At 39.6% G+C, this 27,194-nt stretch overlaps 2 protein-coding genes across 2 annotated transcripts in view; one reads left to right on the top strand and one right to left on the bottom strand.

Annotated features, from left to right (window-relative positions):
- kcna4 (potassium voltage-gated channel, shaker-related subfamily, member 4) overlaps positions 1 to 27,194 on the top strand; it is a 144,477-nt gene that overhangs the window by 114,438 nt on the left and 2,845 nt on the right. The window lies entirely within an intron of this gene.
- On the bottom strand, positions 329 to 23,958 carry LOC101486339 (CD151 antigen). Its single transcript, XM_004558039.4, has 8 exons — positions 23,752 to 23,958; positions 19,900 to 19,984; positions 16,224 to 16,415; positions 7,477 to 7,551; positions 3,925 to 4,029; positions 2,082 to 2,237; positions 1,772 to 1,858; positions 329 to 1,639 (listed from the first exon to the last, which is right to left on the bottom strand). Exons 2-8 carry the CDS (start codon positions 19,981 to 19,983, stop codon positions 1,580 to 1,582), a joined length of 759 nt encoding a protein of 252 aa, XP_004558096.1. The 5' UTR covers position 19,984; positions 23,752 to 23,958; the 3' UTR covers positions 329 to 1,579.

Here is a 27,194-nt window from a genome sequence, read left to right as displayed (position 1 = left end):
TACATTGTAAAAGCAGCTGTCTGGAATATGGCTCACATCCCAAATCTTCATCATCACAGTACTACAGTACAGACAATTGACTTCTGGTTAATACACTAATGCACCTGTAAGCTGGTGCCAATTTGGTAAGGGCCACTGGTCACAGGCACATGGTTTGTCTTTATACAATAATGTGAGGGCCTTTTTTTGGCAGTTTCTGTGATGACATGACTTGAGTGAACCTTTATTGTGAAGGGCATCACTCAGTATTTGTGCAATACTGCTGTTTAAAATACACCATTAACAATGCTAATGTTCTCCTATGAGAGCAAACACAGCAGAAGCAAAGCACATTTTTAATCAATGTTTATTTAAACTAAAATACATCCTGGATTACCAGGAGGACAGAAATACAGCAGATTAGCCTGGTTTTAGCTTTGAGGCACAAAGGAAAGATCATTACTAACAGTGAGAGAATATCATTTTCTACAGTGTGTATTAAATACAATAATATAGTCGCAGTTTATAGCAGAGTAAAAAAAAAAATCTTCATTTACAAAAACAGAGACATCAGTATGTATAGGAATAAGGCTGGAGGCGACAGAGTAGGTCCAGTGTTACAGTTGATGGCTTTGGCATCAGTGTATAAAAACAAAAGGCAATAAAATCAAAAACAAGACGCACTTTCGTTTGAACAATATCAGTGGGACTGCTCATAATCACAAACTCCCTTCAATGAGATCAGTGTTTACACCTAAACTAGTCAAACCGTGTTTAAAGGCTGGTGTTAGGACATCAAATGGCACAGTTATGGTGCTGAGCAAGGCACTAACCTGTTCACCTTCATTCTGGCAGAAAATGTGTTCTTAGGAGACTTAAAACATGATCAGACACGTCTCAGTAAGGAGACAGATTAGGTAATAAAGGCAAAAGTATTAACAGCTCATAAGAAAGTACATATGTAAAAGAAAATAGATGATATATATATTTGTTCCCATGTTTAAAGGTCATTACAGAAGAAGATCTAAAACACAGGACTGTCTTGTTAATGTGGAAACTAAACACTACTGCAGTTGAAGAGGGCCCCAGAGGTGAGCTTGTTAAGCTATGCTGATGGAGAAAAGAAGCTGCTGTGACCAGGATTAACATTTTCCTGCAAAGTGCCAGTTTTACTCCACTGATCTTTACTCCACTCTCGGGTGTAGCACCTGGTCTACACATATAAAAGTACATTGAGGGAATCCGAGTGGAAGAAAACTACAATGTTTGAGTCCCAGGGAGGCTGTCTCACACTAATTTACACAATCAGTTAAAATTCTCATCAGTTTCTCTCTGAGGCTTTTTCTCACAGTGCTGTGATCTTGAAGATGGAGCTGAGAGTGCAATTTGAGAGCCTAATTACTTCAAGAAACCTTGTAGTGGGTTTTTTTTCTACCCTTTGTTTACCAAAATGAGATGCTCAGATGTGCAATTTGATCCCTTGCCAAACAAATCCTCCCCTATGCAGAGGACAAAGAAAAGAACCTATGGGCTATTTGAGTATGGCATGCGGTGATGAAGTTACCTCCTTCACTCACACATTTTTCTTCTTTTGCTTCTCTTAGTACGGCTCTGCCTTTAGATTTCGATATAGGCAGCATGTAAACACCATCCCGATGATCTGGGGATTAAAACAGATGAAAATAAAAACGTAATTTAGAAAAGCTGTATTCTCCATAGGTGTACATACATTTATTGAGTCTCTGTGTGTAAGCACAATGCTAAAGGCATTTTCTTTATTTTTTTTGCTCACCTGTACACAAGCGATCCCAACACCGACGGCTCCAATGATCTTCAGGTGGTCCAAGATGAAATTCTCCAGTTTAGTGATGCAACCACCCTAAATGAAAAACAAAGATTGTCTTCATGTTGCATCAGTTGATGTGGGAGTGTTGCTGGAGTCTCACTGCAAACAATGTTATGTATACAGTTTGGATGTGATGGCTGTTCTTTTTTCTGCTACGCTCACGCCACACCGCCTCTATGCTGACATCTCGAGACATGAGAGAAATACAGATGAAGCCCTCCCCACCCCCACCCCCCGACACCGTTCACGCACTCACCTCCACCTTGTAGATGTTGGATGGGTGGTCTCTTATACCGCACATGTTGGTGATGGTCTTACAGCAGCTGTCAGGCACCTTCCTGCCTTTTGCACCAGAGCGAATATAGACGCTCTCAGCCCAGTCAGCTGAACTGTTGCTCCCACAGCACTTGAACTGATGGAGGAGATGGAGGAAAAACACTTCACTGACAGCAGGAAAGTATAAAAGACTCAGACAAACATCCATGAAAGAACTGGTTTACACTGATAACAAATAATTAAGTGTTGCACTTCACTTGAGCAAAACTCTGCATACGTGTTCTCTTGGTTCAAAGCATTATTACGAGCATTATAAGATGATTGATTCCCACAGTAAGGCAAACATTAGGCATCAGCAGGCAGTTTGCTTGGCTTCACGTTAAAACTGGAAATTACATTTATGTAAAACCTTAATGTGCCATTTTTATTTTTATTTTTTTTAGCGTTTAAACAAAGGGGTTTTTTATACTGCAAGTCAGTAAGTGGATTTTGTTGACTTTCGATAGAGTCAGAATAACCATTTCCCACATTCCTGTCTTTAAAGTAAACTTAAGCTGGCCTAAATAGGCTGATGATACCTTGCAGTAATCAAATCAATCATGAATTCCTCTCTCTGTACACCAAATATTCTAGAGTCAAATATGTATAATTGCTAATTGGCCAAACTGGGTCAAGCAGCAGATCAATCAGTAGCAGCAAATCTACAACTGACTGAGCAAGGTATCAAACTGTGCATGAACGAACACCCACAAACCTCAATGACGTGAAGCAACACTGTAAAGAAGAGCGGACCAGAATTCTTCTACAACGATGTGAGAGACTGACAAGGTCACGCAGCAAATGGTTACTTTACGTTATTGTTGCTAAAGGTGGTTCTCCAAGCTACCGAGTCGTGGGATGTACTTAGTTGTGAAAACGTTCTTTTTCACATGAAGATCAAATAGTTTTGATATCAAAATCGAATTCACAATCAAATCTGATGGCAAAACTTGAAAAGCTGCACTCAAAAAGGCCCGCTGTAAAGTAAAATACAGTTGTGATTGAAATGTGAATTGTTTTGCAAATCCAAATGTTGTTTCCATATTCAACGGAGGTGCAGCTCCTGCTCAAGATTTACAACTCAGTTTGAGCCAATTGTTTTATTTTTAAAGTAAACTTTAAGATTCACATTTTCCTCATATTTACTTTGAGGGAAATGTATGTATGCATGTATACTGTAGTTCTGTTCTCATACTGATGCTATTTGAATATATGATAAAAATGACTCCATTAAAAGAACATTTACAAATTCCTTTAATAGTGCAAATTCATGTTTTTTTGGAAATTATGCAAAATGAAGTTTAGAAGAATGACTACATGTTGATGTGTGAAAGACAAGATTTTATACTCAAAAAACTAAGCAATGAGTATAAAAACTAACAGAAGTCTTAACAGCACCTCAGATTTACACATTCCTTAACGCACTGTCAGCTCGTTTGGCTAGAAGAGAAGGTAAATTACAGCAGAGAGTGCAGACCAGTCCATCATGCTTAGATGAAGTCGTGGACTGAATTGGATTTACTTTGACTCGCTCCCATCTCCAAAATCTCTAATCTGATGAGATGATAGGGTAGCATGAGGGCTGTCCAATCAACAAACCACATGTGAGTCCATGTGACTTTGGCTTGGAAGTCCAGGTTCATTTGCAATATGAAAAAGTGGATGCACGCAACAACCTAAATTCCATCCACGCTGGCCAATGTAGAAATCCAAATGTGCAAAGAAATCTCACAAAGCTGCACAACATTTGTGTCTGGACTCCTTCATCCATTGCAGACACTTACCTCCTGCTGCAGCTTGTCTACAGCCTTGGTGATGTGCTCGGAGTTTGTTTGATTATACTCGTCAGTCATGGTCTTCTTTAGGTTCTGCTTCAGCTCATCATTCAACTGTTCAGAAACACGCACACAGGTGTACATGTAGTATCAGCCAACAAAAATGGGAAGGCAGCACGACAGAGCATGACCTAAAGTGATGAATTTGTCGCTTCGACTACTGATTCTCCAGCACATCATAGCACACGGGATTTAAAATACACATCACGGAAGTACTTCTAACAACAGAGAGGCATATGAAGACGAAGCTAGTGTAAAAGCAGAGGAAGTCTGTTTTTTGGGTTTTATTTTATTTATTTTTTTGTTCTCTAGACCAGTGGCAGAAAACGCAGGAGTGGAAGGTCTGGGGGGCTCAGTTTCTATGGCAACAAGCCAGCTGGGAAACCACTGTAAATCAAAGCATGAAGGAGATATCAAGGGAATGAATGATGAAGAGAGGAAGGGAGGGCAGAGAAAGATGAGAGACGCGAGGTGAAAACAAAGAAGAGGAAAGAAGGAGGTGTTCAGGTTTTCATTTTACCTGTTGACAGTTTCAGAAACACTGCAGCGGTGAATGAAAACAGTCATTCACATTTTAAAGGGACTCCGTAAGTATGAGAGAGCCAGTATGGGAGTGAACTACACCATGACATTGCATTAACCACATACGAGTATGAGCAAACATGAATTCCAGGCACAATGGATGGTCGCATGACTATGACACTGGGATGAACCACAGCCATTACCTGCATCTCAGTGCTTCCCATCTTTACACAGGAGCAGTTTAGTACTGCTGTTTTATTGAATACATATTCATTTAAAAGCAAGAACAGCATCATGGGTCTTTGATATACTTGAATTATGCTTTTTCTTTTGTTAGCTTGTTTTCTGTTAATGATAATAATAGGCCATACAAGGCTGGACCACCAGTTGCAATTTGCTGCTGAAGGTTGCTGGCAATCCCTGGGAAACTGTCAGCGTCAGTGACCCCCTGACAACCACTGCTTGCTAGGAAAAAATGTATTTCTGGCTATAAGCTGTTCCGGGAGGTTGCTAGCTGTCACTAGTAAGTATACGGTGCTGCACTGTATAAACCTACATGTGTTGCTAGTAGGTCGCTGTGGTTGCGAATCATTTGTATGACACATACAGACTTGTCTGCAAACAGTAGCAAACTATTCGCCAAGTCGTAGAGAAACTCTGAAAAGTGTGACGCACACTGTAAACAAAGACTGTTTACCTTCAACATAAAAGTTGCGTCTTGTGGTGAGGCACAACGTTTTCTGTTTTGCATTGCACTTTTTCAAGTTTTACTACAGTTTAGAGCAGCGGTCCCCAACCTTTTTTGCCCGACAATATTTTCACGGACCGGCCTTTAAGGTGTTGCGGATAAATACAACAAAATAAAACTAGTACCGGTACCGAAAAAAATAAGATTTATTCATAACACACGTGAAAAGACCCAGGAAAACAGAGTTAACGATAAAAAGGATAACAAAATAACGCTGAAAACTGATAAAAACCCTGAAAACCATACATTTCACACCTGAGCCTCAACTGTCGCGGCCCGATACCAAACAACTCTCGGACCGGTACCGGTCCGAGGCCCAGGGGTTGGGGACCGCTGGTTTAGAGAGTAAAATGGTGAGTGTTTGTAGACAAGTCAGCTTCATTCATCAAACTATGGGCAAGCTCAGTACTTTGCTAGTGCCCAACCCTGTCACTCTTATATTACAAAGCACAACTTTAGATCAGAAACCAGCATGAATACAACCTGTTAAAAACAGTCTATGAATAAGGTGTGTATTTTAATACATGGCATCTGTTTGAAGTCTATTAACCCTTTTTTCTTTAAGATCAGACCAGCAGTGAGCTCATTTTACAATTTACTAGATATTTGCTAGAGACAAAATATAAAATGATTTTGGAAAGAACACAAAACGAGCTTTACAGGGATATCATGTTGTGTCATGGTACTTCTGTCTGAACACAGACAGAATAACCACCTCTGCATAGGTTTGACCATGTTCACTAAATCTCAGCCATTTGGGGACAGAGAGAAATTTCAAATGGCTCCTGAAAAATGAGAATTATTTTTGTAATAATAGTGAAAGTTAAATGGTGAAGGTTTGCAGACAAGTAATTCATGCAAACTATGAGCAACCTACGGAAGCAGCTCGCAAACAAAGCAATCACAAAGAGGTTTATGATCATGTCTGATTACAAAAACAAAATAAAGTCTGAGCAAATCCCTTGTGCAGAATCTGTAGCTAAAAATGGGTGCGTTTGTGAATTACAAGCATGTTACATGAGTTGTTCATCTTGGTATCGTTCTCACAACTTATTAGCAGAGAGAGTGAAAAGATTAATAACAGGGGAAGAGGCTTTAGAGACTTTAACACAACTTAATGCTTGTGAGAATATTTTGAGGCAAGTAAAGTAGACAGAGCTTTAGGAAGCGGCACACAGCCATGGACCTCAGCGGCTGCTCATGAACTGTGCATTAATGAAAGAGGCAGTTAAAGTGAAAACAGTGTACCTCTAGACTGAGAAAAGTCCTGTTCCTGAGCTACAAGCCACTTATAAGACTAAGCGGGGTGGGAGCGATGTTGGTAGAGAGCAATGTCATGTTAATATTCCTAAAGGAAAAATGCTTGTCATTTGCTCTTGTTTGCAGTGCAGTCAGTATAACTCTACAGTGGTACAGCAGAAATGTGCCGAGGGAGGCTGTCAGTTTTAGTTTAGCTTATACATTAACTACACACGAGAAAATAATCACTTGAAAACCAAACCGTGTGCATTTAGAACACAGTCTGTGGTGTTTCTACTTTTTTCAGTCATTAACCTGCCAGTAAGGTTCTTCATTCTTTAGTGGAGTGAAATGAAATAAGTTTGAAAATTCTGTGTATTTGAGTTCAAAATCAAAGCAAATGCTTTGAAATGATTCTGACACAGTGCATTCAGGCTTATTATGTGTCCTGCTGCAGGCATTTTTCATTCCATTTGGACTCAATGTACCACAAGTAATATGGGCAGTCAGATATTTGTATTTTTAATGGGCCGTCTTATACGGCCTTTCTGGAATCTCGTTTCTCACGCTGGTTTTTGTCGTGGTTAAAATTACAGCAGAGCACATGCCATGTGGGAAATGAAACAGTTGTCTGTGTATTATTACAATGCTTTTGACTACGTGCTTGGATTAGGAGACACAACACATTTGTCAAGCATGCTCTATTGAATTTTTGCACAATGCAATATATGCTACACACCTTAACATCATTTTTTAATATCAGATGATGATTTACTGTAATACAGCAGACTGGAGTCGACGCGAGATGGTAACACAGATTTACTAAAGATGCTATAATAAGTTACAAAATGCTAACCTGAGTTGAAATTACATTTTTTGTCATCTAAAATAAATATCCACTCTTGCAATATCTGCCACCTGCTCCTCCTTCAATTTCACACATACATACATTACAAGAAAGGTGTTTTTTTTAATGATACAATGGGAATTACCTGCTGATAGTAGATATAAGCAAGGACACCGGCCAGGATCTCCAACAGGAAGATACACAGCAGCAGAATGAAGTACTGGAAACACAGAGAAGAAGGAATTACAGTTAGTGGATGGTGATAAAGCGACACGACCAGTTGGTTACAAATGTGATGTGGCAGCTTGCGGGGCTGCCTTTGACACCACTTGAAACATGATTCTCTTAAGCCAGCTTGAACTATGTTTCCTTTCCAAGGCCTTGTGTCATCCTTCCTTGAGCAAGAATAATGTAATCAAACCCACTCATGCAGCAAAGTCATCCACACAGCACTGTTAGAGAGGTAGAACCAAACAGAAACAATGCAATGGCAAAGGGTTGGCTAACTTATATTAAGCTGTCTATCAGAAATACAAAAACTAGACAATGCAGAAAGTTGCACAGTCACACACCTTTGGAGGAGAAATGTTCCTGCGAGTATAAAAGTGGTGGAATGATGTGGGTAATTGTTTCAGTGAAGCAAAAGCTGTCTGTCTATCTATAATGACCAAAGAAAGAATTCTATGCAACAACCTCCCTTAGAGTATTTGATTACGCTCACGCATCATTACGCAGCATTAAATTGTCATTTTAAAAAAAGTTACACATTTAAATGACATTATTTCAAAACTGTTATGATGCTGTCTGTCAAAACAAGAATGTCTAATGTAGTAATGTACAGCTGATATAAATATTGTAAGTAGAACTCTAGAACTCTAAGGGTAGTAAATGGCAGAGCTTTACACAGACAAAAATTTCACACATTCGGGAAATTCACAAGACTGAGTGTTTATGGCATTCATGCATGTAGATATAACCCAATCCAAGGACGGTATTATATCATACAGGTGGACTTAAGAGCCTTGTAACAGTGTAAAGTAGATAAATGACTCTGCCAGAACATAAAACAGATGACAAAATTACAATAATACCGTTCTCTGCTTAATCATCTACTCTTGTTCTGCTCTTTTGCTCTGAGTAAGATTCCAGGATGAAACTGCAAAACTTTTGAGTCACTGCAGAGTGGCACATGTCACAGAGTTTATCATTTGCATCTGATTCGTGACCAAGCCCATTGGAAAATTAGGGGGAGCGTCTGCCTTTCAAGCCAAGTGAAAAGTTGAACTTCTCCTCTTCAGAATTAAAGACAAGAAGAGATTATTATCTGACCCAAACCTTGGCCTAAATTCCTCTGGACTGCTGCTTCCACAGGGGAGAAAATCAGCCCGGTAAAAAGGACTTGGGCCTTTGATTTGATAGCTGCTGCTGATTAGATCTCCGAGCAGCTCTGAGCCTGAATGCTGAGCAGACTTCAAGATGCATTTGATGCAGTGTTGAGGGTTTGAAGAGAAAGACAACACATGAAAATACAGATATAGTTTCGTTTTTTTTAATCCATGCACACCTGGCATGATGTTGTTTTTACATCATTTTCCTCCCATGATTGGATTAATCTGGATTTGATACTTACCACGTGTAAAGTGATCTCATACGCGTGTATGAGGACATCTGTGGGATGACTTATAAAGGAGACACTGCAGGATTAGATACGCTTTTATCGCATTTTCAATGATATTTCACATCTAATTTCTCCTTCTTTAATTTCCGGAGACTATTGAGTTAGATAATATATTTTAGGTGTAAAATGTTCTGCTGCAAAAAGGAAAAAAAAAAGTCAAAACAATGATGAAAACTTGCTTAAAATGTCTCTGATGTCATCTGAAACTCTTATTAGGCAACAGGATTATTAGATTTTTCTCACTTATATTATACCCCAAATATAAATCTGTGGTTTTAGTAATAACATTCCATAGAAAAAAACACCTTCCTCCAATTTATGATTATATATGTAAATATTTTAATATTTTATATATGTATATATTTTAAACATCAATCACAACATCACCTGCAGCCTACAGTATATACAGTTGCAGTTGAACATACATAGAATTAAGGCCACTTCCCTGATACTGTGACATAACTGTGTCGTGTGGCTCTGCCTGTTCTCACTCCTTTGCACACAATCGCACGCACAGCTTTTCCAGACTGATCCCACACGGACAGTGACGTACACAGGGCGTGACAGAGAACTTGTTGTTGGCTATAGAGACAAATTACTGACTGCATCGACTTTGCGGGCCTCCTCGAGATCTCAGGCACAGTCTCTCTCATTTTACGTCTGCGCTTCCAGTCTTCTCCCGGGTGACTTAAGGGTACAGGGTAATTACTGCCAAAATGACTCTCAGCAGGTTCATATGAATAAAATGCTTTCTAAAGCACTGTGTTGGCCTCAGACTCCACTGCATCCTTTCCATGTAGGCTTTCTGACTGAACTACAGTTTTCTTTTTGGGGCGATCGTAGCTCAAGAGTTGGGAGTTCGCCTTGTAATCGGAAGGTTGCCGGTTCGAGCCCCGGCTTGGACAGTCTTGGTCGTTGTGTCCTTGGGCAAGACACTTCACCCGTTGCCTACTGGTGGTGGTCAGAGGGCCCGGTGGCGCCAGTGTCCGGCAGCCTCGCCTCTGTCAGTGCGCCCCAGGGTGGCTGTGGCTACACTGTAGCTTGCCATCACCAGTGTGTGAATGTGTGTGTGAATGGGTGGATGACTGGATATGTAAAGTGCTTTGGGGTCCTTAGGGACTAGTAAAGCGCTATATAAATACAGGCCATTTACCATTTACCATTTTTTCTCTCACACAGCTAACATATCAGAGTCAAATCACTCGCACATTGCTGTGGTTATTAGAAAATATTTGAACAGATTTCTTTGGCTTTTAGTGTCCTACTTTGACAGCATGTGTTTTACTCCAGAGTGTATGTAACATTTTCTCTCCTTCATCTGAATGTACCTCCGCCACAGTGAACAATATAGTGCTGCAAAGAAGAAACCCATATTTGCATGCACATCAATGTTTAACTGTGTCTCCATTTCAGGTTTTATTGGAAGCGTAGTGCTGCCTTTACAATTACTAAGCCTGGAGCAACAAAGTCATGCTGAAGGTGACTTTTAATCGTACCGATCACAGTTGGATGAGTGTTGGCCTTTCAAGGTACTGAACCAGCCACCTTTTGTAATTTAGTTGCTAGCGGGGCGTGTAATCGCCTTACTCATTAAATGCACTGTGCTTGCTGGTGAATGCAAAGGTTCAGCTGCATTTCTTAAAAATGTTGATTATTTAAAAAATATAAAATCCTCAAACTGGAGAAACTTGAATCAGAAGTCCACAACTTTCTGATAGTGGTTATTAGTTATTTAGTTTTTTGTTTATCTATTTACCCATTACCTGTAGTTTAAGTTTTTTTATTGAATTCTCTCAACAGGTAATGTGCAAAAGTCTTGAAGCAGCCCTCTTGAGCCACTTTTTCAAAAGTCTTTAAAGTAATCTTGAGCAATAGCTCTTCAGGCTTTCTAAAGGTCTTTCAAAAACCTTTGCACATGTTGTTTGTCAAGCCACTTAACACTGACCTATGATTCAATCAAGTATAAAAAGGCACCCAAGTCAAAAGATGAACCACTGTTGTGCCTACACTCAATAAATATAAGAATAATTTAGCAAAGAGCGATTTTGAAATTCTATCTTTATGCACTTTGTTTTTAAAAGACTTGGTACAATATGAAACACATATTGGTTATTAGGTAGTGATGACATGATATTTTAGGCTCTTGTTTTTTCCATGTGGACTGAAAAAGTATCTTACCTGTCCAGCTCATAAAAGGTAAGTTGGAAAAAATGCATGCAGGCAATATCGCCAGCAAATGTAGCTGAATGATATTAAAAATATATAAATAAATAAGATGATCAGTCAAATTTATTATAGAAGAGGGAGACGTCAGCTGCACTTTTATGGACGATTTGAAATTCATAAATAAAAGATTCTGGATGAAGATGTCCTAATGAGTTAAAAATGCAAATGCCTCCAAGATGTAGCGACAAGATGCCATGAATTTGCTTCTTTTGATGTGCAACATAAAGTCAGGATGGTGTACACACACACACACAAACACACACACACAAAACTCCCATTATGTTCTCCATGTTTGCTCTCTCTTGCCAAGTTCATTCCTTCGCTGTGATTCATGGCCGTAATCCTAACTCTTCAAAATGCACCATGCATCAAAAAACAAGCACACAAACACAAACAGAGAGGCTATTCAAAGATGTCAAACTAAGCACCAACTCTACGATTTAGACCACAAACCGAGACCAAGCTTTACACAAAGAATTATGTATGTCATTATTTCTGCCACATTTAGATGTATTTACAGGAGTAGGAATGGCTTTAACACTAACACCAAATTTTTCTTCTAGTTTCTTGAAACCTATGAGAGATCTCAGAATCAGCTGTGTGGCTTGTCAAATGTTGACAGTGATCTTTAACCAGGTTGCAAAAACCCACCAGTTAACAGAACAGGCAGGCTGCAAGTTTAATTGAACTATAAAGTAGCCATCATTAACCTCTGCTTCTGCATGCAAAACTGTCTGCCTGTTGACTGAGATAAATATAATTCAAATGAAAGAAAGAAAAAAAAACCAAATATAGGCAGATAAGAAAAAAATGATTTGAAGTAAAACCGATGATGAGAGACGGTGCGACTCAAAGTGGAATGACTGCTCCAGTTTTTCATTTGTGCTGGTATCTTTCATATCAAACACATCAATACCTTGATTATTAATAACAAATTGTAAGCAGTTTTTGTGGTCTTTCAGTTGATACACTAATGCCCTATATTGTAAATGCATTAAGAAGTCAAGGCAAACACAGAAAAGGGAGAGCAGGGCAGAGACCAAGGAACACTCGAGCTTGTAACATGTGCAGTCAAACTGCATGAAGTCAGTTTCTCCACAGGTGGATCCGGCCTCTGTTTGGACTGCTTTCCATTTGGCTCTGTCATTTGGAAAGCAAAAGTTTCTCTCTGCTTTCCCCGAGTCATTCCTTTGTTCTTTTGCTTTTCTCCAACAACACAATGAAGTTGTGTGTTTGCAGACAGATCCCAACCGACTCTTCCCACGGGACAGTTGTTCTCCTTTGTCCTTCTGACTTCTCATACTTTGCACAGAGCATACATCGCAAACATCTTTACTTACTGTCTGACAGGACCTTCGCTTTAATTAAAAGGCAACTGCAGTGACTTTGTTTAAGTCATACAGCTGCAGAATGTCCTGATGACGCCAAGGCTGGATCAGCTTTTTCTGCTGTTAGAACTTGTGACCTTTACGGTACAGGACTGTGCTGCCAATCACCGCCGCTCTTGTGTACTCTCAGCAGGTACCAGGCACTCACCGCACACAAAATATAACAACAACAATTAATCCGCCTCCACCCCCCCCCCCACCCCCACCCCCCGCCCTTATGCTCACCCTCTTTAACAATCTCGATAGCATCTCTCCTTGTCGACAAGTTCATTCTTTCACCGTGATTCATCGCCCTAATCTCAACTCTTCGAGTTGCACCAAGCATTTCAACCCCCCCTCCCACACACAGAAAAACGATAAGAGGTGGTGCACGCATCTCGTTATGAATCAAATAAAATGGAGAAAGTGGGTACTTCTTCATGTATTTTACACAAATCTATTAGGCTATTTAATTACATTTTGAAACATCGAAAGCCCAGATTCCCATCACTCGTTGCTCTGAGAACTACAGCCAACACCCACATTTGAGTGTATTGTTCTTCAAAATTCAATAAGGACAAAAGCAACAGACAGCTCCAAATCAATTATACTCAACAAAAAACTTTCCTAATCATCAAGATACCAATCTTGATGAGGTAACTAATCTTGTTTTTCCATTTAACTAGATCGTAATTCCACTTGCATGTGACTGAATATTTTTCAGTTGGCTGTTTCCAGATAGGAAATTAAAGGGAGTCTTTTTCAGTAACTTTAGCCATTACAAACAGTGCTGCTCATCACTAGCACACTAATAAAATGCAAGAATAAGATAATGTATGAGCACCCTACTGGCATATGAGGCTATGCAGACAACAATACCTTTCCTGCTTCCTGTGAGGGAAGAATCAATGTCATCAATAACACATAACTTTGTTTGAAATGCTATTCTTGTACTACAGAAAATACTTACAGTAAGTGGACTTATGCCAATGAAGCAAAGCTGTTCTGGCAAAGCTTGTAACACAAACATTTAAGCTCTGCCCACAGTGGTGCGCTTGCATAAGTTTACCATGTGGAAATGTTTGGATGAGCACAGTGAGCGTTTGTGCAAGAGTGGGTTTCTATGCGTTTCTATTTTGAGCTGGTTTTAGTGCCATGCAGGTGTCTCTATTGGCAGAACCCTGTGCTGAGTCTGTGTACGACGTGTGCCAAATCAAATATGGGCACACGCTCCCATCAAGTGTTTGTTTGGTCTGAAGTGAATGCAACTGAGGCTGACACCTCAACCTCGACTGCTCTCATCATGTCTGTGTGTATGTCTGTCTGCATAGTACTGTGTACAAGTCTTGAACTACCCCTTTACATTGTATTGTCGCATTGCGCAAATATACATGGAATAAGGCAAACAGACATGTCTTATGGCCACATTTTTTTAGAAACACCGATTCCTGGGAATTGTTAGACTGTCTGCTTATTGATACCAGTTATCGGTTCTTGCACTTCCACTACAATCTGTTGATTTCAGTTTGCATGTCAGAGGAGGAAAACACCAACACAGTCTAGAGCATGAATATGGCCATTTACTTTTATTGCACAAATGAATGAGATAAATAGTAAAGTGGAAAACTGCATCCAGGACAGAAACAGCCACATTATGCTACTAACACAACCTCGTTTCTTTACAAGCATTTACCAGGACAAAATGCTAACGCTAAGCTAGCCAAGAACCCAAAATGAAAGCTGAGTGAATGCCGAGCCCAGCAGTCAGACCCTTAACTCCAACAGGTAACAAACTGATGACCCATCAGCAGAGGTAACGCGTTACTGTAATCAGATTACTTTTTTCAAGTAACGAGTAAAGTAAGGGATTACTATTGCAAAATCGGTAATTAGATTACCGTTACTTTCCCGTAGGAACGCTGCGTTACTAAAACCGTGATTTTTTTGCGAGAACGTCTCATGACAGTGACGTAAGCAAGTGCGACGTTGATGACAACAGCTGTGTGCAGATCAACAATGGATAATATATCGAGTGCGGGAGAGAGTATGAGCGTGCGGCGTTTAAAGCGTGGAAGTACTGACCTTACTTTGAGTTTGATTCCATAAAAAGTGACAAAAACATTAGTGTCCATCGTGCGTGGGAAGAAAACTTCTTTTTACACCGAAGAAAAACCCCTAAACTTCCGAGCAAGCACCGAGTGCGCTACGACGTAATGGGAAACTCACAGAGAAACTCGCGGATTCTTCCACTGACCACTGCTGCACACCTGCACCAGGGCAAGCCTCCGCCTACGCTACTCCTGCTTTACAGGTGAAAATAGAGCAAAAGGACCGCTAGTCTTTGATGTTATTTATTTTCTGCTGTGTTTTACTTGCATCTATTTGAAAGAGTGAGTGTAAACACAAAACATATTTTATTTTATGTGCTGGAATGTGCAGAAAATAGGTTTAAATATTAAACAAATTTCTTCCAGTCAGAGAATGTTGCATATAATTAAATTTTTGCTTGATGCATAAAGTTAAAAGATTAAAACTAAAAAAACAAGTTTTAAAAAGGGACTTTTCCATTTGATTACATTTTGTATGATGGATTATGTAGAAAAAGTAGAATTGGGCTGAAAGATCTATCGCTTTATCACCTCTTCAGGTTGTAAATCGTGTTTTTAAAAAGTAACTAAGTAACTAAGTAACTAAGTAATTAATTACTTTTGAAAATAAGTAATCAGTAAAGTAACAGGATTACTTTTTTGGGGAAGTAATCAGTAATTAGTTACTGATTACTTTTTTTAAATAACTTGACCAACACTGCCCATCAGGCTGCAGCCTCACTTTCTACCTGTTCATGTACCTTGTTTCTACTAAGAGAAAGATCTTAGAGATGTGTGTCCTCATTAAGGATTTAGTAACATGAAAGTAAAGTAACGACTAGTATAACAAATGACTTTTTCCTGGGAGTAATTAAGGAACATTACTGCATTACTTTTAAGAAAAGTGTCCAGTGTAATATGTGTAATAATGACTTTTTTGACTCATGACTCCTAATCACAACAAAGAGGGGAAATACCTCAACAAACACGCAGAAAACATTTGCACCACAGCATGCAACTAATCTGTATGAATGGAAATTCTTTACTCCTGCTTAGTATTGATGGTGGCTTTCCAAATGGAGGTGGTTACATTGTAGCACATACTGTACATACTAAGTCATAGTACATGCATACATATTTACACAGTCTGGTTCTTGAACTGATATCTATGCTTCGAAATGCCTTTTGTTCTTAGTTAACTGAATGTCCTTCCTGTTCTGTACACCAAGGCAGTTTTAGAACAATATTTGCTGTAATGTAATAAACTGACCAGTCATTAAGCAACAGAACAACAAGTTACTGTTTATGATGTTATTTTTTTATTGTTTATGAGCTAATACTGTAAAGTGCAGTTGGCTAAGAAAGTTTAACTCTCTAATTACAGATGGTAGTAGGAGGAATATACAAAATGACTTACAGCCTCTGTCATCCTCTCAGTTTTTGTTTAAGCGGCACAGTTTAGCTGTTACTGTTCTACTCTGTGATATTTTCACACTCGTATGTTTTGTCTCTCTACCTTGACGTGATCTCTTACCGCTCTCAGTAGCCTTTTCTGCTCCTTGAAGGTGGCACAGCAGCCCAGCACGCCTGTTACCATGACGATGACTCCAGCCAGGACCAATATGTAGGCGGAGGCAGCGTAGGTCTTGGAGGAGAGAAGGCTGATGTAGTCGCTCTTCAGGACCAAGGTCCAAACACCCACCGCCATTACAACGCCCCCTGCCAACTGGGAGAAGAGCACATGATGAGTTCAGTTTCTGCCAGCGGCCAGCCTGGGAAACGAGAACCACGACTGTGGTGCAGAACACTGAACAACACTGAAGCTGAGAGTGATAAAAAGGTTTCAATTATTAATCTCCCAAGTCGGCTTCAGAGTGACAAAGTAGGAGCCTAAAATTAATATCTGTCAAAAATACGACCCACCGCTGCCACACAGGATCCAGACCTGAATCAGTTTCTGTTGCGAGATAACTGAAGGTTGGGGTTGTGGTGCTGTGGTGACATGTTTAAAGAGAATACAAACTCAGCCCCAGCGACAGATCAATCGTTTCTCGACAGAAAGAATTTGAAACTAAATCACGCACTTTAACTGTTTAATGATTTTCATTTAAGGAACCGCTGCTTCTTTGTTATTTATAGTTCTTTTTGGACGGTGACCAAACAAGCAAAGTAATGAAGTTCTTGGCTAGGCTCAGGCTCGAAGAATTGTGAATGACATTTGTTTGCTGTTATTAACATTTTACGCATTAAATGTCAAAAATAATTGCCTAATTTATTCAAATAAAACTATCATTAGCTGTGGCACTTCTTTAACAATTTTCAATTTCAAACATTTTTAAAGCAACCATATGGTTTACTGCCTGATTAATTAAAGAGAATTAGTCATTAAACCCAGCACGAAACTACCGCCATTGTCTCACATCTTCGGCATTACCCGAGCTAACAGTTAAAGAGAATATGAGGAGAATTAAATCAATACAATATTAGCAAGACGAGTCAGCAGATGGTGCAGCAGTGCAACAGAAATCTGTCTTCATGCCAAAGCAGTCAATCTAACTGCCTGCCTAATTTAGATTTAATTTAAAAGAGAGGATGATGGCCACAGAAACTAGACACTGACTCAGACAGAACCACACCCAGAAACAGTGGCAGTAAAACACCAAACAAAGGTGTAGCACAACAGCCTTCACTCTTCACTCGTAATCTATTTATACTGTTTACTTTTAGTGGCAATCAACCAGTAGATTATATTGATTCAGAGTGAACCATCGTTTTTAGGGTTGGGCAGTTTGGCCTAAACCATGCCATCAAAATTCCCCGCACAGCACATCAAGTCCACTGGACCCCTTTGCTTTAGGGTTCAGGTTTTTCTTTAGTTTATTACCTCTCTGTATTCAAAAGCTGTATAAAAGACATGCAAGCTTTAGTGACCCCCAGTGGCAGCAAGCGGTAATAGGGGAAGAATCTGACAGTCGAGAAGGTCTGAATAGGAAGCTTCCTCTGTCTATCTTTAACAAAGTTTAAGTTATCACTGATCCCCAAATGTTACATTTCTTTTTAATATTTCCTCCAAGGAGTAGTTTGTTTAAAGGGCAACGTACTGCACTGTAATGTAGTGTCTGTTTGTTTGTATTTAAAATATTGTAGATATGAAGCAGATGTTTGATGATATTTAAAAGGTCATATACAACACAAAATGATACAAATAGCAAATCCTTTTATGCATGAAATGTAAAATTTTTGCTCATTTTTAATCAGGGAGTGTCCTGAAAATACTGTATCAATGTCACAACTGTAAAAACTAAAACCCCAAAGATGTAATGGTCCAAAAGAACCCAAACTGATCTTGCAGTGTTTTTACTTTATGAAAAACCTGCAATGTCTGAGTAAATCTTAATCTTATTTAAAAATATTTACCTATTTTGTTCTTCACTCAATTTGAGTTCAATCTGCGTGTTCAGTTCTCTTCAAATTTGATCAAACCACGCACTTCAATAAAAACCCAGACACTGTGACCATATGTTACTCCTGGGGTAAATGGACGGCTGCCATTTAGCGAAATGCTTTATAGTGTGGCAAAGTGTTCATTTTGGTGTCTGAACTTCAGTCAAGATATTTCTGGCTGCAATGACTGTTGCTATATACCTTTTTCCAAACTGATTTAATAACCACCAGAGACCATGTAAATAACTGCAAGGCAAATTTCAAACGATTTGGTTTAGTGTGAAATATTCACACGGCTGTAACTCTGGCACTGAAGATGCTCTATTTGTCTGCCAATTTGAGAAAGATCTGATTCTTTGGCAGACAGATGATTATCACATATGGGCAGAGCTGCAAGTGTGACTTCACACCAAGAATGAGTGGGGTTCAGACAGTAAGGGTGCCACACTGATGTTTGACTCTTATTTTACACACGCATTCAGATGATGAGTTCAGAACAACACATTCTTGACATTGGAAAGTCTGAGGGAAATAAGGCTTTGAACGCATCGCCTTTGTCCTCTGTAAAAATATGCAGCTTGCCTTTGACTACATGAACTGGAATAGCAGCAGGCATTTATCTACTGCCCGAATAAAGAAGGCTTTGTTAATGTCCTCAGAGAGGGTTTTCGAGCCAATTTCTCCTATTTATATCATATTACCAAAAAGAGCTGGTTAATATGAAGGTATACTGTGTGTATGCATATTAGTGTGAAAGGAGAGAGACTCTTACACCTTTAGTTTGTTAAAGCTTGTGTGAAAACTTGTGGCTTTCAATTATTTTCCCCTCACCTGATTTGTGGGGGAATGTTGTTATAATTAATAAAATTAGCAGCTAAGCCAACAGGTAAAACATATACAATTCCATTGGATTTCTTTAAAAAAAAGAAAAAGAAAAAAATACCCCTGTATTGGTGTTGTTCTTACATCATCTCACCAGCCAGAATCCACCAGAAGGGTGTAGAAGTCACACATGCTTAAGAGGCAGTACCAGCAGTGGGAGATAATATATTTAAAGCAAAGAAGATGGTCGTGACCAACGATGGTATAAAGTACATTCTAGGCCCCTTGTATGCCAGAAATTATTAAGCTAGGTGCCTGATATCTATTTACACGCAAATGTGTTAGTAATGTCTCTTTAAATGGTTCCCTGTGACTGTATTTGTGGTTGCTTAAAACAAAATATCGCCCTCTGCTGGTACTGCAGCTTACTGCAACTTGAACATCCTGTCCATTTCACGCTTACGAGAGGCAAAGCGTGACATCCACACAGCATCTATTACACGCTTTGCTGTGACATTGCGTTGCATCGTAATGATGTCAGCACTGCAACTGACCAATGACACTGCCTAAGCATTCAGTTAGCATTAGCAAGAAGTTAGCTAATGCTATTAACGAACTATCACTAGCAAACTAACATTAATAACCTAAATTTGGCTAACAGCAAAACTGACTTGATAATATATTTTTATATTGCATAAATTAATAAAGAAAACACTTGAAATACTTACCAAAAGAAGTAAGTATTTCACGATAACGTGACTGGTCAGTTGCAATATTGATCCTGGACCAACATTATTATAATGATGCAGGAACAACACCACCACAGTGATATCAGATATAACAAAAAAAATCTGTCCAAAGCATTTGTGCATCTGTGCTCAATGCAAACATTTCAACAGTTAATTCCTCGGCACAGGCTCGAGGTCGCTTAAATGAAAACTTACCCAAAAGAGAAAGTTGAAAGCAAACAGCAGGTATTTCAGGCAGATGGTCCCACATGTTTCCTTTTTCTCCTCTAAGACCCCCATGCTACAAGAGACAGCAGATTTTCAGTCAGTTATAATGATTTCATAACGGAACAGCATTTTCAGTTCTGTTTATACAGTCAGTACACAAGCACTCACTACAATCTCCAGCTTTCACACATACAACTAATAACTATAAATGTGATTATAGTACAAATAAAAACGTATTTTACTACCATTAAACAAAGCCGTTATCTTACACCTTTAAAAAAAACAGAGCAAATTTATTGTCTAAGCCACCGGTTGGTAACCTTTACAATCAAAAGACATTTTTGTGTAATTTTTAATCAAAAGAAATCAATGTGGAGTCACAAAACATATTTGAGCCTAACAATAAATCTTTTAACATGTGACTACTCTGCAGTCACTGCTCAAAAAAAGGGAAGAACAATGAAAAGAAAAAAAAGTTAAAGACCAACGAGAGATGAAGCATACCAGTAAGCTAACAGCTCGGGTGGTGAACAAATGAATGTGCTTACTGTTGTTTTCCATGGCAACCTTTCAATTTTTTGTTTTTGGAATCCAAAAGTAAGCAGATAAAGTGCCAGGTGATAGACTATAGCTATGACAAGCATTGTAGTTAACAAAATATTAAAACCTCTTTTTAATTTGATTATAAGTCACACAGTTTTACAACTGCAGAATGTAAAGAATTGCTAAAGAAAGTATAGAGACATAAAAATGTTAACATTCATGTTCATTTCTAAAGTTATATTAATATAGTTTTTACCAGAACCACAGGAAGCCACTGAAAATGGGCAAAAGGGTCACAGGTTTGAGACATTATGTGAACCCTTCACACACTGAAAACACAAAGTTACTACTTTGATTAAAGTCAGAATATCAATTTAAACTCTGGCTGCCATATAAATTGATATTCTGACTCACTGTGTCGTCATGTATGACAATCAAAATCTGAGAAGCTAAGACCAGAGGAACTTCCCATCACTGATTACATTTTAAACTGTGCTGGGACTGGAACACACTCTTTGGCTTGATGGTTAGACACTTTACCAGATTTCTTCTGTTAAAGTAACAAAACACAAACATACCAAAGTTAATCATATGGTTTCACAGGGTTTTGTGCTAGGGCTGATACATTTCAGATTCTCAAGGTTGCCTTCCAGCACTCTGAAATGCCTCCAGTGTAACCAAAATGCTGCTGTACTGATGGGAAGTAGCCAGTGAGATCAGATTTCTCCAAATTTTATTTTCTCTTTCTTAATGATCAAGCTTCGGCATGTCTTAAAGACCTCGTATCCCAACAGAGCACTTTGCTCTCTGAGTGCCGGCTTACTTTTGGGACCTAGACATTCCAAAAGTAGAATGAGAGGAAATCTCCTGATAGCCAAAAGTGTTGATTGCTTAAAAAGTGAAGCAGGGTCTTGACCTTACTATCTTAAGTGCCCTGAAATGACTTATGTTGTCATTTGGTGCAATATAAATAAAACAGAAAAGGAGTGAAATATTTTAACAGGCTTTTAACAAATGAGTTGTTACAAAGCTAATGTAGTATGTGGGGGAGTGAGCACCAGATCAGCAGTGTAGGCAGAATCAGCAAGCTGAGTTATTACATGTATATGCAGAGAGATCCATGACTAAGCAGTGAGTAGGAGTTGAGCAGTAGCCAACGGCTGCAAATTATAACCACCCGCTTCTTAGTTCTTTAGTGCCTGATACCAGGATCCAACACTTGTTTAATATTATATGAATGTTTTAAACAGAGTGGATTTCATAAATCTTATTACTAATACTACAAATGAAAATCAACCTGCATTAGTGCTTAATGGCTACATTTTTTCTTTATATTTGATCCCATCTATATTTAAACACAGGCACTGTATTAAAATCTGAGAGCAGTCTCATTACAACTCCACTTCACAAAGTTTGAAGTTAAGTTTTATATATCCCATTGTCTAAAACAACATACTGCTTCCCTGTAAATCTTTGTTTCCCACATCTCCCATCCACTTTTTTTTCACGCTACAAACTTGCAAGTCAGGCCCAGGCTTGCACTCCTCTTCTTTCCCATCTGCTTTCCCACCCCCACATACTGCAGACTACCGTCAATTTAGACATGGGCTGTGCATGAATGAGTGAGTATGTCTGGTCTCTGTTGGTTGGCCATCTGTTATGGTGGTCTCTCTCTTGGTGTGCTCCTGTTAATTAAATTTAAACAAGACATAACTGACAACTCCTCCTTTTGCTTTTCGGGGTTGGATATTAGTCTGCTGAGCCAAGAGGAGCAGTCATCTGTTTAAGTGTCTCAAAGCTTTCTTTTTAGAATGGGGAAAAAAGCACTACAGGAGAAACAGCACTTCTGTTAAGTGGGTTTACTTTCAAAGGGCACAATTCCACAGCTATGTGTCATGCCATCTTTGGTTTGTTTCAGGATGAGGTGTCTTTACTCATCAGGAAATTAAACAAGACTACCTCTTGGTAAATAAAGCCAACATGCACCACCTGTCTGACACACTCATGTCCATGAGCTAACAGCAGTCTTGTCTGCTGTGTGAGATTACAGTGGTGAATCACTTGGAACGGGTGCAGAAAGGATTTTTTATCATCCACATAAGTGTACAGATTTTTTTAAAGTGCTACATATGTTGCAGGTTAGTGAAGGTTGATCAAGCATTTTGTTTGTACTTGATTTAAAGCACCAACCACCAGTTTTAAACATACATTTGATCACTGTATTTGACAGCTTTACATATGATGAGAAATGTTCTGAGAAAGGAAACCGTAAGATTTGTGAGGCCTGTCCCTCTAAGATCTCCCATATGTAACCTTCATTTGCTTTTGTTGCTGTAAACCACTCTAGTGTCACTTTCTAGTGTCATACCTATAAAATGTTGCTACTTCTAATTTATCTTTACATGCAAAAACTACATTTTAGAAATTTCCATCCAAAATGCTACAGCCTCATCCAGCATTTCCATAAAAGCATATAATGTACACAGCAACCTGTTTGTGGACATTTTAAGACCTACGTGCAACCTACTTGTGACTGATGAAAACAGAGGCCCACTGTTTTTGGGAAGCTAAACATGTTTCAAAATTTACTTTTTACTCTTTTTAAGGGGAACCCTGCTCCGTTTTGGATGACATTCACATACACAGCACTGTACGTTCGGCTTACCACAGTAGTTTAACAATACATGTGTGCAAACTGGGATCGATAAGCATAAATCCTTCATTAATGAGCTGTTATAGCTGTGCGATAGTGTCATGTTGCGTTGAGATCGGCGCAGCTTCAAACAGAAAACCTAAAGCTTCGCGATAATACCAAGATTAGCCCATTAAAGCATATTAGCCACGTTAGGTAGCATTGACCACAAGGAAAAGTCCCCCTAGCTAACCATATCTATTAAATAAAACAAATGAAATAAAAGCAATATTGTATGTTTTTTTCTGTGGTTTTTAACTTACGTTACACATCTCTTTTGCTGCTGTAGTGTAAGCTAACGCTACACTTATAAAACTGTCCTTTACGGCTGTAAATGTTAAAACAGCCATTCTCCCACTGACGCTACGTCCAGATGAACAGAATCAACTTTGGGGTTTTACACAGCCATGTTTTCCCCTCAAAACGACCTACTTTTTTACGCTATATCATCTTAATAAAAGAGTGCATGTAAGCCAAGCTTCCATCAGAAGCAATTAAACCTTTCGCTTAGTTCACAAAATATTCCAATACCACCTCAACGGGCCACTGCGGCACCGCAGCATACGCTAACCTTTGTACGCAGACTACTTCCTGTTTCTACTTACCTGCCGTTCTTCTAGCTGCTATCGACGAAACAAATGTGTGGGTATTCCTAAAGGACGCCTTTTCCAAGGATAAAGACGTTTTTCAGATGGAAGTGAAGCTAGAGGGCAGGGAATCAAAACGCTGAGCTCACGCAGTCAGTAAGGCTGAAGCTGCTGAGTGCTGACTCCACCCCGGGCCACCTTGCACGTTTACTGAGTTTTTCACGTCCCGGGGCGATGCTTTGAGTAGTAAGAGCAGACAGTCACAGGGAGGAAAGAGGGAAGCCGAGAAAGACGGGATCTAGGATCTAAGTGCATTTGTAAGGCTTGTTAAAAATGCGGGACTAAACATTTGAGTCGCAGAAATATACTCTTGTATAAAGAGTATAAAGAAAGTTGAAGAATAATTACATAAGACTTAGCCTAGTTATTTTTCAAATATAATGATAAAACGTGAAACAAATCTAAAATTAAACACAGCAATCTGGGCTTATATCTTGCCCTATGAAGAAGTCACCTGTTGTCTCATTTCTAAGATTTAAAAAAAAAAATTTATATTTTACTAGTTGAGATTAGTATTTAGTAATTATGATTGATTCGATGCAATCTACCCGTAAAATTTTAAGTTAGATTTTATTTGATCACAAATCACAACAACAGTCAATTCAGTGTGCTTTAATATTGTAAAGACCCTACAATAACAGAGAGAAAACCCCAACAACCCTTTGAGCAAGCACTCTGCTACATCGGGAAAGAAAAACTCCCTTTTAACAGGAAGAAACCTCCAGCAGAAACAGGCTCATGGTGGAACAGCAATCTGCCACAACCAGTTGGAATGAGGGAAGGAAGACAGAGCAAAAGGCACGCTGTGGAAGCAATGATTACCAGCGATTACTAAAATCAGGGTTAATGGAATTGAAATTGAAAGAGTGTACGAAAATAAATTTCTTGGAGTGATAATTGATGATAAGCTGAGTTGGAAGTATCATATAAACCATGTGAAAACAAAAATGTCAAAAACCATTGCTATTCTCTATAAAACAAAGCATGTCCTGAACAAAAAAAAAAAAAAAAAATCATTATACACTTTATTGTACTCTGTTGCTTCCACATATGACTTACTGTCTGGAGATATGGGGTAATGCATATAAAACGAACACACTTCCTATTTTCAAGTTACAAAAAAAGAGCTATAAGAATTATAAACCAATCAAACTATATAGAACAAACTAACATTTTGTTTATTAATCTGAATACCCTGAAATTTTATGATTTAGTTGAATATGAAATGGCACAGATAATGTATAAAGCACAAAATAACTTGCTTTGCCCCAGTACTCAGAAGCTGTTCAAAGTCAGAGTCAATATGACTTAAGGGGAAAAGATTTCTTAAAAAAAAACAAAAAACAAAACAAGATAAGGACAAATATAAAGCAGAGATGTGTTTCTGTTAGAGGAAAACACATCTTATCTAAGGTGGAAAGTTTTTCTTCTTGTTTGTTTTTGCTTTGTTTTATTATTTGCTTTGAGCCCTGTGTACAGGAGCTGCATGCAAAAAGATCTTTTGTTAAAAGGGTTGGCGTAATAAGCAAGTGCTTCAGCCAATACCTTTTGATTAGCCTTGTCTCATGCTTTCTTGCTTTGTGGTAGATCTTTGTTCTGTCTTCACTGAGATATTTGAATGCTAATCAATAAAATCAAATTAAAAAAAATCAATTAAATGTAGAGTGGTGTATAAACACACAGTTAATGGAAAAAGGTGAGTGAAGAAGAAACAAGCTGATGGGAAGCCTTCAGTAGCCTGGGCCTGTTACGCTCCCCTGAGGGGTCTAGGCAGTGAGGGGGAAGTAACAAAAAGTGTCCAGGTCAGGAAAAAAAGGAGTCAAGGAGGCAAAAGAGACACTAGCTGCAACCACCACACACACACAGCTCACTAGCTGCAACCACCACACACACACAGCTCACTAGCTGCAACCACCACACACACACAGCTCACTAGCTGCAACCACCACACACACACACCTCACTAGCTGCAACCACCACACACACACACAGCTCACTAGCTGCAACCACCACACACACACACAGCTCACTAGCTGCAACCACCACACACACACACAGCTCACTAGCTGCAACCACCACACACACACAGCTCACTAGCTGCAACCACCACACACACACAGCTCACTAGCTGCAACCACCACACACACACAGCTCACTAGCTGCAACCACCACACACACACAGCTCACTAGCTGCAACCACCACACACACAGCTCACTAGCTGCAACCACCACACACACAGCTCACTAGCTGCAACCACCACACACACAGCTCACTAGCTACACACACACACACACACACAGCTCACTAGCTGTAACCACCACGAACACAGCTCACTAGCTGTAACCACCACAAACACACACACACAGCTCACTAGCTGTAACCACCACAAACACACACACAGCTCACTAGCTGCAACCACCACAAACACACAGCTCACTAGCTGCAACCACCACAAACACACAGCTCACTAGCTGCAACCACCACAAACACACAGCTCACTAGCTGCAACCACCACAAACACACAGCTCACTAGCTGCAACCACCACAAACACACAGCTCACTAGCTGCAACAAACACACACACAGCTCACTAGCTACACACACACAGCTCACTAGCTACACACACACAGCTCACTAGCTACACACACACAGCTCACTAGCTGTAACCACCACACACACACACACAGCTCACTAGCTGCAACCACCACAAACACACACACAGCTCACTAGCTGCAACCACCACAAACACACACACAGCTCACTAGCTGCAACCACCACAAACACACACACAGCTCACTAGCTGCAACCACCACAAACACACACACAGCTCACTAGCTGCAACCACCACAAACACACAGCTCACTAGCTGCAACCACCACAAACACACAGCTCACTAGCTGCAACCACCACAAACACACAGCTCACTAGCTGCAACCACCACAAACACACAGCTCACTAGCTGCAACCACCACAAACACACAGCTCACTAGCTGCAACCACCACAAACACACAGCTCACTAGCTGCAACCACCACAAACACACACACAGCTCACTAGCTGTAACCACTCACATGGCACTCTGGCCAGAGCTCACCTTTCCCTGGGCTTAAATCTCTTTAATTACTGACGAGAGTCAGCTGCACAAAAGGGAAAAGGTGGCACCTCAGGCAGAAGAGGTAGTGGGACACGCCCACACAGGCACCTTCAGGAGGAGGCCCTGCTAGGGCCGTAACACCCCTCCCATAAATACAAACCCGTGGTTTGTCACATGATTATGATAACCAGAACAACTAATCAAGTCCGTAACCATCGCATCAACAAATTGCAGGCTTTCCACCTACCAAACCCCATGGCAATGGTTAGGCATTGCCTGCGGAAGCTACCAACCCCATCTCAATGGGC

This window comes from Maylandia zebra, linkage group LG1 (assembly GCF_041146795.1).
Source record: "Maylandia zebra isolate NMK-2024a linkage group LG1, Mzebra_GT3a, whole genome shotgun sequence".
NCBI classification, from domain to species: Eukaryota; Metazoa; Chordata; class Actinopteri; order Cichliformes; family Cichlidae; genus Maylandia; species Maylandia zebra.
Note: the sequence above shows the minus strand (reverse complement) of the source record. Positions and strands in the feature narration are given on the sequence as shown.